Source organism: Scylla paramamosain, chromosome 16 (genome assembly GCF_035594125.1).
Source record: "Scylla paramamosain isolate STU-SP2022 chromosome 16, ASM3559412v1, whole genome shotgun sequence".
NCBI lineage: Eukaryota > Metazoa > Arthropoda > Malacostraca > Decapoda > Portunidae > Scylla > Scylla paramamosain.
The window spans coordinates 17,710,867-17,726,967 of NC_087166.1; the positions used below are offsets into that span (position 1 = coordinate 17,710,867).

Sequence of the window (16,101 nt, forward strand, 5' to 3'; positions counted from 1 at the left end):
TGCAAATTTTCTATTTAAGCAAATAATGGAGACATAAAAATAAACAAATCTGCATCTTATATTTATTGATTCGAAAAAAAAAAAAAAATATGGAGATATGGAGATGTATTAGAGTCAAAGACGTCTTTGAAAAGAAGCTATATTTGTAGAAAGGTATAAGAAGCTCCACCGGTATTACAGATTGAAAGTACACACACACACACACACACACACACACACACACACACACACACACACACACACACACACACATACCTCCCGCTGTATAAGTCCTACAGCTCCAGTCCACGTCCCATTTGGAAGCAGAATCCCTCCTTCGTTAGTTGGTTCAGAGATGTATTGCATGCTGGAAAACATAAACGTTCCAGCGTTTAAGTAAAGTTAAGACTCGAATGATTTTAATACTATAACTTATAATAATAAATTCTTCTGGTGCTATTTTCAAATCTTGCTCTCTCGAGGTTACTACTACTGATAATACCACTATTTTGTTCAAATAGTACAGGTAGCAATGGTCTGGTTCCTTAAAGAAAAATAGGATGTAACTTCGTTTATGGTTTTCTTCTTTTCCTGCCACCCATGTCTTTTCTTTTTTTTCTAGTTTAAAAAAGAGAATCACATTAAGCATATTATTATCATTGCACAATCCGATGCGACTTTTATATGTAATATGTGTTGACTGTTAGGTGTGGCCGTGGCTTGGTGTGTTGACTGGTGGGGATGGCTGTGATGAGGTGTGTTGACTGGTGGGGATGGCCGTGACGTGGTGTGTTGACTGGTGGGGATGGCTGTGATGAGGTGTGTTGACTGGTGGGGATGGCTGTGATGAGGTGTGTTGACTGGTGGGGATGGCCGTGATGAGGTGTGTTGACTGGTGGGGATGGCTGTGATGAGGTGTGTTGACTGGTGGGGATGGCTGTGATGAGGTGTGTTGACTGGTGGGGATGGCTGTGATGAGGTGTGTTGACTGGTGGGGATGGCCGTGATGAGGTGTGTTGACTGGTGGGGATGGCTGTGATGAGGTGTGTTGACTGGTGGGGATGGCTGTGATGAGGTGTGTTGACTGGTGGGGATGGCCGTGGCGAGGTGTGATGACTGTTAGGTGTGGTCGTGGTGAGATGTGTTGACTAGTGGGTGAGGCCGTTGCGAAGTGTGTTGAGTGGTAGGAATGGCCGTGACGAAATGTGTTGACTGGTGGGTGAGGCCGTGGTCAGGTGTGTTGACCGGTGGGTGTGGCCGTAGCGAGGTGTGTTGACTGGTGGGTGAGCCCGTGGCGAGGTGCGTTGACTGGTGGGGATGGCCATGGCGAGATGTATTGACTGGTGGGTGAGCCCGTGGCGAGGTGCATTGACTGGTGGGGATGGCCATGGCGAGATGTATTGACTGGTGGGTGAGCCCGTGGCGAGGTGCGTTGACTGGTGGGGATGGCCATGGCGAGATGTATTGATTGGTGGGTGAGCCCGTGGCGAGGTGAGTTGACTGGTGGGGATGGCCATGGCGAGATGTATTGACTGGTGGGTGAGGCCATGGCGAGGTGTGTTGACTGGAGGGTGTGTCTGTGGCAAGGTGTGTTGATTGGTAGGTGTGGCCATGGTGAGGCTGACTAGTGGAGGGTGGCCATGGCCTTGGCGAGGTGTGTTGACTGGAGTGTGTGACTGTGGCAAGATGTGTTAACTGGTAGGTGTGGCCGTGGCGAGGTTGACTGGTGGGGGGTGGCCATAGCCGTGGCGAGGTGTGTCGACTGGAGGGTGTTGCTGTGGCGAGTGTAACGGACAGTACTATGAGTGGAGTCTGTGTGAAGTTGGGATGATGAGTCGTTCCCAGCCAATCCTTGAACTACTGTTCCACGAGATGGTGATGTCTAGCCCATGAAGTGAACACAGGTGGAGCTACTAGTGGCCAAGCTCCGGTTAACATGTCTCTCTCTCTCTCTCTCTCTCTCTCTCTCTCTCTCTCTCTCTCTCTCTCTCTCTCTCTCTCTCTCTCTCTCTCTCTCTCCATGAAGAATTAGTAGGAGTCATTGTTGATAGCTAACAATACCGATTAATGATTGTTAAAAATTTGAGGAGCAGAAAACAGTGAAGCGATAATTACGCTAATGTGATGGTTAAGAATGCTTGGCCTGCTAGTGATTTGTCTACCAGTAAAAACAAAAATTAATTTGTAACTACATATATACAACTATACATCTTTCATATAAATAAAGAAAAGGCAAATTGATACTCATTTACACATATTCACAAGTATATAGGAAAAAGTTATTAAGTAGACCCATTGAAAATAGAATACTTAATAATTATAACAATACACATAAATAAAGAATAATAATAAACAACACATACATACGAGAAGCATACATGAAATATGTACTAAGTACATACGTAAAATTGATGCTCGTACAATTATATCTCTTTTATTGTATATAATCTGCATGTTTGATAGCAATGGAGAGATGGAAATATTTATGCATGCAGCTACACCTATGATGTTGCTAGAGAGAACTGTATCAATTTTGTGGTAGAGACTGCAGAGCATCAGGATCTTCTCTGTTAGCAGGGACTTAAGGAAAAATTACACTATGTATGTAAAATAATTAGTATAATTAATAAAGAAAAGAACAGAGTATTCAGTATTTGAATCTGTATTAAGAGTAGAAAATATGGAAGATAATTAACCTAGGGAAAAAAAAATTCAAGAATGGAAAGAGACACATTGAGATGAATTGTGAGAGTGGAAAAGTACTAACATGGAATAATGATAATGTAATACACATTCATGTTTTTTTTTTATTTTTTATTTTTTATGGAGGAATTAGATGAGAATGAATCAGCAGGCTGGAACTGTGAGAGAGAGGATGGGGAAGGTGAATAAATTTAACGTCTTTGAATGCGTTATATAAACATGATGAGATGAATGGAAAAATAAGAGAGCTGTGTAGGCTTGTTAGAGGAACGACAGGAAGCATTATGAAGTGTCCCGTCAACATTGAAGTGTTGATCAGAGGTCTGGGTGTGGCATGGAATACAGATCTCTGGTTAGATGGAAGAGTAACAGAAACGAAATGAGTGTGTGTGTGTGTGTGTGTGTGTGTGTGTGTTAGTAACCAGTGTGTGTGTGTGTGTGTGTGTGTGTTTTTTTTTTTTTTACCTTTTCCGAACTTCTGACAGTTTAATTTCTTTTATCATACTGTTCTTTCCATTGGTTTCCTCCGATGATTGCCTTGCTTTCGTATCCTATCCTGTTATTCCATCAGTGCTACTGATAGGTCCCTCCTATTATTCTCCGAAACTGTGCCTCCGTGCTTGCACCTTGCCTAGTCAAACTCTTTCAGCTCTGTCTGTCAACATCTACCTTTCCTTCTTGCTGGAAGTTTGCCTACATTCAACCTGTTCGTAAAATGTGTGACCGTCTTAATCCCTCAAACCACCGTCCTATTACTTTAATTTCCTGCCACTCTCTATTTTATTTATTTATTTTTATTTATTTATTTTTTTTTTATCTGTCGTTAACAGGAAGATTCCTAAACATCTGTCACTTCATAAAATTTCTATCTGATCGGCAGTATGTGTTCCGTCGAGGCCGTTCTACTTGTGATCTTCTGGCTTCCCTTACTTAGTCCTCTTTAAGAGATTTTGGTGAAACTTTTGCATTACCCTTAGACATAGCAAAACCTTTTGATAGAGTCTGGCACAAGGCTTTCATTTCCAAATTGCTCCCCTACAGATTCGGTCCTTTTCTCTGTAACTTCATCTACTTTCCTTTCTGATCGTTCTATTGCTGCTGTGGTAGACAGTGTTCCTCAGGGTTCTGTCTTGTCACCCACTCTTCCTATTATTCATCAGTGATCTTGTAAACCAAACTTCTTATGCTAATGATACTGCCCTGCACTTTTCCACGACTTTTCTTAGGCGTCCAACCTTTCAGGGAGTAAACAATTCATGCAAGGAAGCCACAGAACGCCTGACTTCGGATCTCTCTAAAATTTCTGATTGGGGCAGAGCAAACTTAGTGTTGTTCAAAGCCTCAAAAACTCAATTCCTCTATCTGTCAACTCTACACAGCCTTCCAGATAACTATTCTCTCTTCTTCAATGATACTCAGCTGTTCCCCTCTTCTACACTGAACATTCTCGGTCTGTCCTTTACTTAAGACCGCGAAGTTGAGGGGAGTGCCAAGATACATAGGGTCGATACCAGAAGAGCAGTTTAACTTGGGGACGAAATAATGAAGTCAGGGTTCCTAGCGAACAGACGCGTTTAGTGAGCAGTGACTTGACGCTATAGCTGGCTAGTATAGACATGGCGCCTTGTATTGCTGAGTGTTCTGGTTGTGTTAGCTCTCCTGTTCTCGAGCCCTTCGTTGCGAAGGTTTCAGAGGTGAGGGCTGAGTTCCATTGAAGGATCTCGGAGGTGCAGGCTGAGTTTCGTGAGAGGATCTCAGACCTGCAGGCTAAGTTCTGTGAGAGGGTCGCATCACCTGTGGGAGGGTCGTGCCCTACCGTCACCTTACCTAGTGAGGCGATGGAGCAGTGGTCGGTTGTGTGCAGGGGCGCCAAGAGGTTGAAGGTTTTCAAGGCGCCTTGCGTGGAGACGAAGAACCCTTTCAGTGTGCTGGAGGGAGTAACGGAGGAGGTGGACGTGGCAGGAGACAAGGAAAAGGAGGGGGCAGACGTAGTTAGCCTGCCCCAAGGTAGAGTGCTTGTGCTTGGTGATAGTCAGGTTAGGCACTTGGATAGTGTGTTTTGTGCCAGAGCTAGGAAGCGTAGGTTGAGGGTATGTTTGTCAGGTGCTGGGATAGGGAAGGCAGCTTATAGGCTAGTTACGTGCTTGGAAAATGATGGGACCAAGCCCATTGTTTTTCTCAGCGTAGGAAGGAATGACCTTGGTAAGGTCAGGAGTGAGGAGCTGTTCGGGAGGTTTAGGCATGCTTTGGATAGTATTAGGGACAAGGTAGGGATCCCTGTGGTATGGGGCGTTTTGCCGAGGAGGAGATTTGGTGCTGAGTGGCTGTCAGAGCTATTGCAGTGAATCGCAGGATCGCGAATCATTGTAAGAGTAATGGATGGACGTTCATCGATAACTGGGACCTCTTCTATGGTAGGGACACCTTGTACGCCAGAGATGGAATGCATTTATCACGCCAGGGTGTTCGGGTTTTGGCCGGAACACTCGAGCGGGAGATAATTACACTCCAGCGCTTTTTTCGTTAGTCAGGAGGGAGGAAGGGATTCTGAGGTCAAAATGAAGGTCAAATTAATTAAATCTAGAAAGGTAACTAGCTCTGAAAAGGTGATAAATAGCTCAAGTGTTCATTACACAAATTGTAGAAGTATTTTAAAATAAAATAGAATTGTTCAGAGGAATGGCGTGTGTAGAGAACCAAGATATCATTCCTTTAACAGAAACTTGGTTAGATATAGCAGGACAAGTAGTTAGTCTAGAGGTTAAGATAGATGGATATACACTATTTTATAAAAACAGGGAAAATAGGAGAGGAGGCGGCGTCGTGTTATACGTTTGAGACACATTACAGTGCTGTATTAACAATATAATTAAAACAAATAGCAAAACAGAGTCGATATGGGCAGATATTAAGGAAGGATCACAGTCAGTACTACTGGGATTAGTGTACAGGCCACCGAACAGTAGAAAGGAAATAAACATCACACTATGGCAGGGAATAAATAGAGCAGGCAGGTACAGTCAGGTATGTGTGGTAGGAGATTTTAATTTTAGGAGTATCGACTGGAGCCTGATGATGGATAACAAGGAATTTCTTAAGGAATTTCTTAAGGCAATTCAGGATAATTTTTTAAAACAGGTAATCGTAGAACCCACAAGGGGGAACAATATTCTAGATTTAATTCTAACTAACAGGGAGGAAGCAGTCACGCAGGTAGAGGTTGGAGGACCGCTAGGTAACAGTGACCATTGGAAAATTAGGTACATATTAAAATGTGAGGAAATTTTTAGAAGCAAAAACACTAGTAAAATACCTGACTTTAGGAAAGCAGATTTTGAGGGATTTAAAAGGTACCTCCAAGGAGTTGACTGGAAACGGAAACACTTGAAACACTTGAAACACTTTATTATACTTTGCATGAGTTAAAACATAGATTAAATATATTTTTGAATAGCAATTTAAATTTTTAAATGAAAGTATTGTGGGTAATAATCTAATGTGTTCTGGAATCGAATTCCATGTTTTTGGGCCAGTATAAGATAATGAATGTTGAAATATCGTTAGGTGGTGAAGTGGTATGGAGAGGTTGTCTCGAGCACGTGTAGGATAGTTATGTTGATGTCTTATAGCTGTATTGTTTTTGTCTTTAATTTGTTCGTACATCTGAATTCCAATTTGCACTTTATTAATATCAAATAACTTCAATATATTTGTCTCTTTGAAAAGAAGTTGTGTATGAGCAAAATAGTCACTGAATGTTATGATTCTAATTATTTTTTTTTGCAATCTGAAGAGTGGTATCAGGTGTGTTGGATAGGTGTTGCACCAGATAGGTATGCAGTACTGTAAGTGTGGTAAAACATGTGCATTGTATAAAATTATAAGTACATATTGTGGAACTAAATCTTTAATCTGGTACAGGAGGGAAACAATCCTGGATAATTTCAGCATGAGATTTGATATGTGTGGTTTGAAAGTCATATTTTCATCATAGGTTATTCCTAGTAAGTTATGGTGATTAGTTCTATTAATAATCTTATCATGATAAAACAGAGGTGGCAGTATATTTATGGGCTTATTGGTAAATAGCATGTAATATGTTTTGCTGGGACGTAGGGTGAGGTCAGGTCCGGGACGAAGTTGAGAGAGATAAGCCATGATGAGAGAGGTGATGTGAGGCAAGGAAGAAAGAAGTGTCCGGAATGGTCGGAGGAGGGAGAGAGGGGGAGATATGTGTGAGTATGGTGGAGGATTAGGTTATGCTGAGATGGGAGATATGAGATCGAGGCGAATAGATGAAGGACTGGCGAGGATGGAAGGGGCCGAGATAAGAGGATTAGGTGAAGTAAATGTAGATGAGTTGTATAAATGTTTCGTAGATAAATTGCATACATTACAGTTAGCAAACATCAGCTATAGAGCAATAAGATCACAGAAAAACTACCATAAATGGATGACTGTTAGGTTAAACCACTATATAGGGTGGAAGATAAGTATATATAAGAGATTAAAGGCAGGGGAAGAGGTTTTAATCCCACAATACGATGAATTAGTTAGAACAGTAGGGAAGTTAACGAAGAAAACTAAAGGCAATTATGAATTAAAGGTAGCCAGCCAAGCGAAGACGAATCACAAGGGATTTTATTAGGTATATAGGACCAAGAATACGGAAGCTATAGATCCATTAAAGGCAGCAGATGGGGAGCTGGTCAGTCCTGGGGAGGAAATTACTTAAATTCTGCATGATTATTTTTTAACTGTCTTCACCCAGGAAAACATGCAGAATATGCCGAATAGTGAACATATGTTTAGAGGAGATGAGAATGAGAAGGTGACATATTTCCATAACTAAGGAGATGGTGGAACAGGAGATATATAGGCTAAAAAAAGTTCAAGACACCAGGACCAGATGAAATATATCCCACAGTACTTAAGGAATGCAAAAAGTTTATTAGTGAGCCGTTAGTTTCTGTCTTTAGGAAAACACTTGAGTCAGGCGAGGTACCAATAATGTGGAAGCAGGCAAACGTAGTACCTATCTTTAAGAAAGGAGATAAAACTTTAACGTCCAATTATAGACCTGTCAGCTTAACTTCTGTTGTGGGTAAAATAATGGAGTCAATAATAGCGAAGAACACTAGGGAGCATTTAGACAAACATAATTTGGTAAATCAGTCACAGCATGGCTTCACGACAAGGTCGTCTTGCCTGACGACCGTTTTAAGTTTTTACAGTAAAGTGTACGTGCCAGCAGATAATGCTGATACTTATGCCATCCTATATCTATATCCTATATCAGCGGCTCCTGAGAGAGGTTAGTGCACACGAGATAGATGGGAAGGTGTTAGGCCGGATAAGGTCATGGCTAAGCGACAGGCGACAGAGTTGTAATAAACGGCTTTGAATCCGAGTCGGGTCATATAATTAGTGGGGTGCCACAGGGATCAGTATTAGGACCATTGTTGTTTTTAATATATATCAATGGCTTGGATATTGGAATTAGTAGTGATATTAGTAAATTTTCGGATGACATGAAGATAGATTAATTAGATCAGAATCGGATGCCATCGCTTTGCAGGCAGATTTAGATAGGATTAAAGAATGGACGGCCAGATGTTAAATGTAGTTTAATATCAACAAATGCAAAGTACTTAGCGTAGGTAGAGGAAACCCACACAATAAATAACGAAACTCTGGTAGGTTTATGGTACGAAAACGATTTAGGAGTTATAGTTAACTCTGAACTCCGTCTAAGAAAGCAAAGCATAGAGGCCAGAAACAGGGCAAAATCGGGTATTAGGATACATTTTTAGGAGTGTGTATAAGTAGAAGGCCAGAAGTAATGTTAAAGTTATATTTGGCGCTGGTCAAACCTTATCTAGACTACGCTGTGCAGTTCCGGTCCCCACATTAGAGGAAGAATAGAGGTCTATTAGAATCAGTACAAAGAAGGATGACTAAAAGGATACAGAGGATGAGGAATATTCCTTACGAGGCGAGATTGATGTTCTTAAATTGTTAAGAGGGGACCTGATCGAAGTCTTTATGTGGTATAAGGATTATGGCAAGGGAGACGTAAGCAATATTCTTAGGATCAGCAACCAGAACATGCTTCACATGTCTGGGGGGGTTCCATTCATACTGCTCTTCTAGACAGGGTGGAATCAAAAGCTTTTCGTCTCATCAACTCCTCTCCTCTAACTGACTGTCTTCAGCCTCTCTCTCACCGCCGCAATGTTGCATCTCTAGCTGTCTTCTGCCGCTATCTTCATGCTAACTGCTCTTCTGATCTTGCTAACTGCATGCCTCCCCTCCTTCCGCGGCCTCGCTGCAGAAGACTTTCTTCTTTCTCTCACCCCTATTCTGTCCACCTCTTTAAGGCAAGAGTTAACTAGTATTCTTAATCATTAATCCCTTTCTCTGGTAAACTCTGGAACTCCCTGCCTGCTTCTGTATTTCCACCTTCCTATGACTTGAATTCCTTCAAGAGGGAGTTTCAAGACACTTATCCTTCAATTTTTGACCACTGCTTTGACCCTTTTATGGGACTGGCATTTCAGTGGGCATTTTTTCTTTATTAGATTTTTGTTGCCCTTGGCCAGTGTCCTTCCTACGTAAAAAAAAAAAAAAAAGCTTGAACAATAAAAAAAAAAAGATAGGAAGAAATTGGTTCTCAGATGAGAGTGGTAGATGAAAGGAATGGACTCAGAAATCAAGTTGATAGTGTTAAAACATTAGGGATCTTTAAGAGAAGAATTGACGGATTTATGGATGGGGATGATAGGTGTAAATAGGTAGATATATTTTATACAGGGACTGTAAGCCTGGTGGTTTCTTGCAGCTTCCCTTACTTTCTAGGTTCTTATGTTCTTAAATGTACTTGGAGATTAAGTTTAAGTGCAGATTCAGCATAAAAATCGATCGTAAGAGAGTCAAGAACTCTGAGACTGACTTTCCACGTGGCCACTCTGCAGACCACTAGCCACTTAAAGACATCGAAGAAGACATCATATGATGTCTTGTTACTGTAGTTAATTAGAGCTTGGGTATAAGTAAACTCCTTTATTAACGAAGAATGTGGAAGCTTAGGATGGAAACGCCTTTCTGTACAAGATGGCAGACAAACAGGAACTGCTGCTTAAATGTATCTCGCCGATTTATAAAATAACACATGAAACCTTGATTGAACCCTCAAAACAGATCAGTATCTTCGAGTCAGTCTGCCAGAAAATCCATTTGTCAGAAAATCTTTATGAAGTGGAAGATTTGTTGAATTGCTTCGACCGTCAGTGGATACTGCCGAGTAAATAAGTTTTGTGAAGCTGGAGTAGTAGTTTTACAGCTTTGTAGGAAACTACTACCCATCAGTTTAGCGGTTCATCAAATGGTTTCGAAGAGATGAGTCTGCAGAGAGAACAACATGCAACAAAATGCTGTTGGCACGCAAGCATAAAGACGTGTTAAACCTCAAAATATCTGAATACATTAGCGATTGCATAACTTACATGTTGACTGACGGTAAAGAAGAAAAGGTTGTTCAAACGTTGCATTGTGTTCCATTAAATGTTAAAATAAACGGTAGATGTGTCAACTGGTTTATCTAGTATTTTAGCTTAGGATTGTTTAACTGAAAACTGTATTAATATTAAATGTTTTTGTTTTAATCTTAAAGTTTGACCGTTGTAATGTTTTAAATTGGTTTAAACAATCATCGAACCATTAAAATAAATGTTATGTTGTGACTTTTTCTGTAACGTTTTGTCTGTCTAATTTCGTTACTTTTTTTTTTTTGCGAATAGAGAGAATAGAAAAAAAAAAAGGTCCAAATCGGTAGTCAAAAATTGAAGGATAAGTGTCTTGAAACCTCCCTCTTGAAGGAATTTAAGTCATAGGAAGCTGGATATAAAGAAGCAGGCAGGGAGTTCCAGAGTTTACCAGAGAAAGGCGTGAATGACTGGTTAACTCTTGCCTTAGAAAGGTAGACAGAATAAGGGAGAGGGAAAGAAGAAAGTCTTGTGCAACGAGGACACAGGAGGAGGGGAGGCATGCAGTTAGCAAGCTTGGAAGAGCAGTTGGCATGAAAATAGTGGTAGAAGATAGCTAGAGATGCAACACTGCGGCGATGAGAGAGAGGTTGAAGACAGTCAGTTAGAAAAGAAGAGTTGATGAGACGAAAAGTTTTTGATTCCACCCTGTCTAGAAGAGCGGTATGAGAGGAATTTCCCCAGACGTGTGAAGCATACTCGATATATAGACGGATAAGGCCCTTGTACAGAATTAGCAGCCGGGGGGAGCGTGAAAAAAAACTGGCGGAGACGTCTCAGAACACCTAAATTCATGGATGCTGTTTTAGCTAGAGATAAGATGTGAAGTTTCGAGTTCAGATTATAAGTAAAGGACAGACAGACTTTTCAGTGTAGAAAAGGGGTACAGTGCGTTGATAGATGAAAGAACTACTGAAAAAACTGAACAATACCAAGTTTGCTCTGCCCTAATCAGAAATTTTAGAAAGATCAGAAGTCAGGCGTTCTGTGGCTTCCCTGAGTGAAATATTTACTTCCTGAAGTGCTGAACAACTATGAAAAGACGTGGAAAAGTACAGGGTGGTATCATCAGCTTAGGATTGGATAGGACAGAAAGTCTGGTTTAGAGTGGGTAACATGACAGAATCCTAAGGAACACCGCTGTTAGTAATAAATTCAGCAGCAATAGAACGATCAGAAAGGAAACTTAAGATGAAGTTACAGAGAGAAAGGTAGAAGCCGTAGGAGGCTAGTTTGGAAATCAAAACTTTGTACCAGACTCTATCAAAAAGTTTTAATATATCAAAGGTAACAGCAAAACTTTCACCAAAATCTCTAAAAAAGGATGACCAAGATTCTGTAAGGGAAGCCAGATCACCAGTAGAGCGGCCTTGACAGAACCCATACAGGCGATCATATAGAAGGTTGTGAATTGATAGATGTTTAAGAATCTTCCTGTTGAGGATAGATTAAAAAACTTGAGATAGGAAGGAAATTAAAACAATGGGACGGTAGTTTCAGGGATTAGAGCGGTCACCCTTTTAAGGAACAGGCTGAATGTAAGCAAATTTCCAGCAAGAAGGATAGGTAGATGTTGAGACATAGATTTGAAAGAGTTTGACTAGACAAGGTGCAAGCACGGAGGCACAGTTTCGGAGAACAATAGGAGGGACCGCATCAGGTCCATAAGCCTTCCGAGGGTTTAGGCCAGCGAGGGCATGGAAAACATCATTGTGAAGAATTTTAATAGGTAGCATAAAGTAGTCACAGGGTGGAGAAAAGGGAGGAACAATCCCTGAATCGTCCAAGGAAGAGTTTTTAGCAAAGGTTTGAGCAAAGAGTTCAGCTTTAGAGATAGATGTGATATCAGTGGTGCCATTCGGTTGAAATAAAGGAGGGATAGAAGCAAAATTATTAGAGATGTTTTTGGCTAGAAGTCACGAGGGGAGTTAAATCTTGAAAGATTTTGACACTTTCCATAATGAAGGAGTTTTTGGCTAGTTGAAGAACAAACTTGGCATGGTTCCGGGCAGAAATATAAAGTGCATGAGATTCTGATGATGAAAGGCCATTTGTGGGCTACCTCTTTATCATGTATAGCACGAGAACAAGCTGTGTGAAACCAGAGTTTGGAGGGTTTAGTCCAAAAAAAAGAGTAAGGAATGTACGCCTCCATGCCAGACACTATCACCTCTGTTATGCGCTCAGCACACAAAGATGGGTCTCTGATAAGGAAGCAGTAGTCATTTCAAGGAAAATCAGCAAAATACCTCCTCAGGTCCCCCCAACAAGCAGAGTCAAAACGCAAGAAGCACCTCCGCTTAAGGAGATCCTGAGGAGGGATTGGAGCGATAGGATATATGAGATTGTGATCGGAGGAGCCCAACGGGGAAGAGAGGATGACAGCATAAGCAGAAAGATTAGAGGTCAGGAAAAGATCAAGAATGTTGGGCGTATCTCCAAGACGGTCAGAAATACGAGTAGGGTGTTGCACCAATTGCTTTAGGTAGTGAAGATTAGCAAAGTTAAAAGCTAGTTCACCAGGATGGTCAGTGAAGGGATAGGAAAGCCAAAGAAGGTGGTGAACATTGAAGTCTCCAAGAATGGAGATCTCTTCAAAAGGAAAGAGAGTCAGAATGTGCTCCATTTTGGAAGTTAAGTAGTCAAAGATATTCTTATAGTCAGAGGAGTTAGGTGAGAGGTATACAACACAGATAAATTTAGTTTGAGAGTAACTCTGTAGTCGTAGCCCGATGGTGGAAAACTCGGAAGATTTAAGAGCGTGAGCACGAGAGCAGGTTAAGTCGCAACATCTTTGCGATTTGAAATCGCAAGATGCGGATTGTGATTTGCATTGGGTTGCTTTCTTGTTGCTTTGGATTGAAAATGAGGATAGAAAAGTAGGAGGGAACAGAAAAGGGGCTAATGTCAGTTGCCTGACATTAGCCACCTGAGATACCTGAGTTTCAGTGAGGAAAAGAAGATGAGGTTTAGAAGAGGAGAGGTGGTGTTCTAGAAATTGAAAATTAGATCTTAGACCGGGAATGTTGCAGAAGTTAATGAAGAAGAGGGGGGTGTGAAGACACTTAGGGTCGTTGTCAGATGGGCAGTCCGACCTGGGGACATTTGTGGTCCCCTCCTCAGATGGGGCCTTCAAGGCTGGTGTAGGAGTCGCCATGACAATTTTGATTTTTAGAGTGCGGGGTGTGTGTGTTATTAAGTGCATGTAGTTTTGTGTGAAGGAGGAGAGTTGTCTTTAGAGGGCAGCTGTGACTTCCCCCTTGTGTTGTGAGACACAAAGGGAAACGTTCAATGAGGTCACAGCTGGGTTTAATGATAAATTCACAGCACCCCTGATCCTGCGGTTTAGATCTCACTGGGAATAATTATCGTAATGATCTTATGATGTTGCAATCTATTTTATCCAGTTCTTATTTATAAAAGGAACTATTATGAACTCGTCTTTTCATTCATATATTACAATTACCACCTGCTTTCAATCGGACGATATGACTAAGTAATTATATAAATAATAGTACTGAAAAATCAATCCTGGATTACCTATATGAAATGTTTCTGCCGAAGTAAAGGTTAGCGACATTAGCAAAGACTATCAGTAAAGCGGAGTACCATATTCAAGCGAGTACAGTGGAATCATATTATTTGCTTTTTTGTTCTTTCTTGTTCTCCTTTTTCTCCTCTTCTTTCTCCTCATCTCTTACTCTTCCCACTCCTCCTCCCACTTTAACATCTCTCGAAACTCATAATCCTCTTTACAATTACTACCACTTTTACTTCTTTTCAGTTACTATCACTACTTTAGTCATGATCTCCTGTATTAAATTCAATAACTATAATAAGAAATTTAATGTATAAGTGCAATAAAAAAAAAACATAAAACATTCACTAACCATCGGCCAATTGTCCTGCCAACAGCCTCAAAAAATTCCAGAAGAGTGCCATTCACGACAGGATTCGTCTTGCTGGCACTGACGATTATGTGTGGCATGAACTGTGATAAGAAAATATTCACTATATCAATAGTGAATATATATATATATATATATATATATATATATATATATATATATATATATATATATATATATATATATATATATATATATATATATATATATATATATATATATATATATATATATATATACATATATATAATACTTAAGAGAAATGGATTTGCTTTCAATAATAGTATACAAAAGTTCATAAACATAGTATTTTTAAATATTTATAATATTTTTTTTTTTCAAATTTTATCGAAATCTGAATTTTCTCGAGCATTATATGTTACGAATAAACACATTGATTAAAATAAACATAGATAAGCTACGAAAGATGGAATAACTGGGTCAATTTGTTTTAGCAATTTATTTACATTTGTTTTTTTTCTTTTTCTTTTTTTTAGTTTATAAACTGCTACATTCATTTTTTTTTTTTCAACCTATTTCAGCAAGAAATATTATTTAAATGATAAACCAGTAAGCTAGTTCCGGAGAACTATAACGATAAGTCAGGTTTATTTTGTAATCTACTGTTCCCCACATATAACGATAGGTACTCAGTAGAAATGAGCTACTCGTGCATGATACGTTTTTTACGTAGAGCAACCTATTATTATTGTTATTTTTTCTTTATTATTATCATTATTATTTTTGTTATTATTATTATTATTATTATTATTATTATTATTATTATTATTATTATTATTATTATTATTATTATTATTATTATTATTATCATTATCATCATTATTATTATTATTATTATTGTTCCTGTTGTTCTTATGAGGATCCCACTTTTTTTTTTTTTACGTTACACGCAACTTCTGTCTTGGGCTGTCCTCTCTTAAATGACTATATTTAACACTTTATAAACCTTTCATAATCCTATGTCGTCAACGACCCTCTATTTACGTCCACAGTTAATGGTCAGACAACATATGCATATATATATATATATATATATATATATATATATATATATATATATATATATATATATATATATATATATATATATATATATATATATATATATATATATGTAATTTTTTTCACAATAACACGACGACAGGAATTTATTATTTTTTTTTTTTTCAAAAAAAGATAAACTTACCATAACGCAGGCAACTCGAATGCATGTCTCGTTCCCTCTTCCTTCCATACTTCGAACAGGCGTGCACAGGTACCACTCACAAATTGATTCAAAGACCTGATGTTATATAGTAGTTAATATCAACTATTTCCCATCGCGAAATGTTTTCAGAGCTTTCAAAACACATAATGGAATTCGTTAATACCATGTAATTTGAAATGTCAAATTGGGCGGAAGTTGATAAGCTGCCATATAGTTTTTTTTTTTTTTTTTTCAACATTCCTTGGTAGGTAATGAAGTTCAGAAATATCAAGCAAAACAAAAATTATCACATTAGTTAATGCTCAAAAGTTATGTAGTGAAATTACAGTGTGGGAAAATCATTCACCAATATGACGGTAAGGATCCGAGTTTGTCCTTTGTCAAAACAAAAAAAAATATCCATGACCTTTCTTCCTTCGGAATCCCCTGGAAATACTGCCAAATTCACCAAATGACTTAATTTTATACAAATAAATCATTCTGCTAGAGAAAAAAAATCCTTTACGTCATCTGTGTGTTATCAAACCAAATGTTAAAATGTTGGATCATTACTGGTGGCCATCATCAGGCAAAGAGAAAAAAAATCTACGCACCTTATCTATGTTTTGGGAAGTATCATCTTGGGAACGACGCTATTTTCCCTCTCTTCTTTTTTTTTTTTTATTCATGTGAGGGAAAGTGGCCATGAGCAATATATATATATATATATATATATATATATATATATATATATATATAT

At 39.2% G+C, this 16,101-nt stretch overlaps 1 protein-coding gene across 1 annotated transcript in view; it reads right to left on the minus strand.

Annotated features, from left to right (window-relative positions):
- Nucleotides 1-15,406, minus strand: part of LOC135108196 (glutamate receptor 1-like) — an 80,532-nt gene extending 65,126 nt beyond the window's left edge. The window contains exons 1-3 of the mRNA XM_064018971.1: nt 15,342-15,406; nt 14,117-14,217; nt 256-346 (exon numbers count right to left, since the gene is read on the minus strand). Coding sequence (XP_063875041.1) covers nt 256-346; nt 14,117-14,217; nt 15,342-15,389 — 240 coding nt within the window. The 5' untranslated portion in view covers nt 15,390-15,406. The remainder of the gene's footprint in view (nt 1-255; nt 347-14,116; nt 14,218-15,341) is intronic.
- Nucleotides 15,407-16,101: the final 695 nt, after the last annotated feature.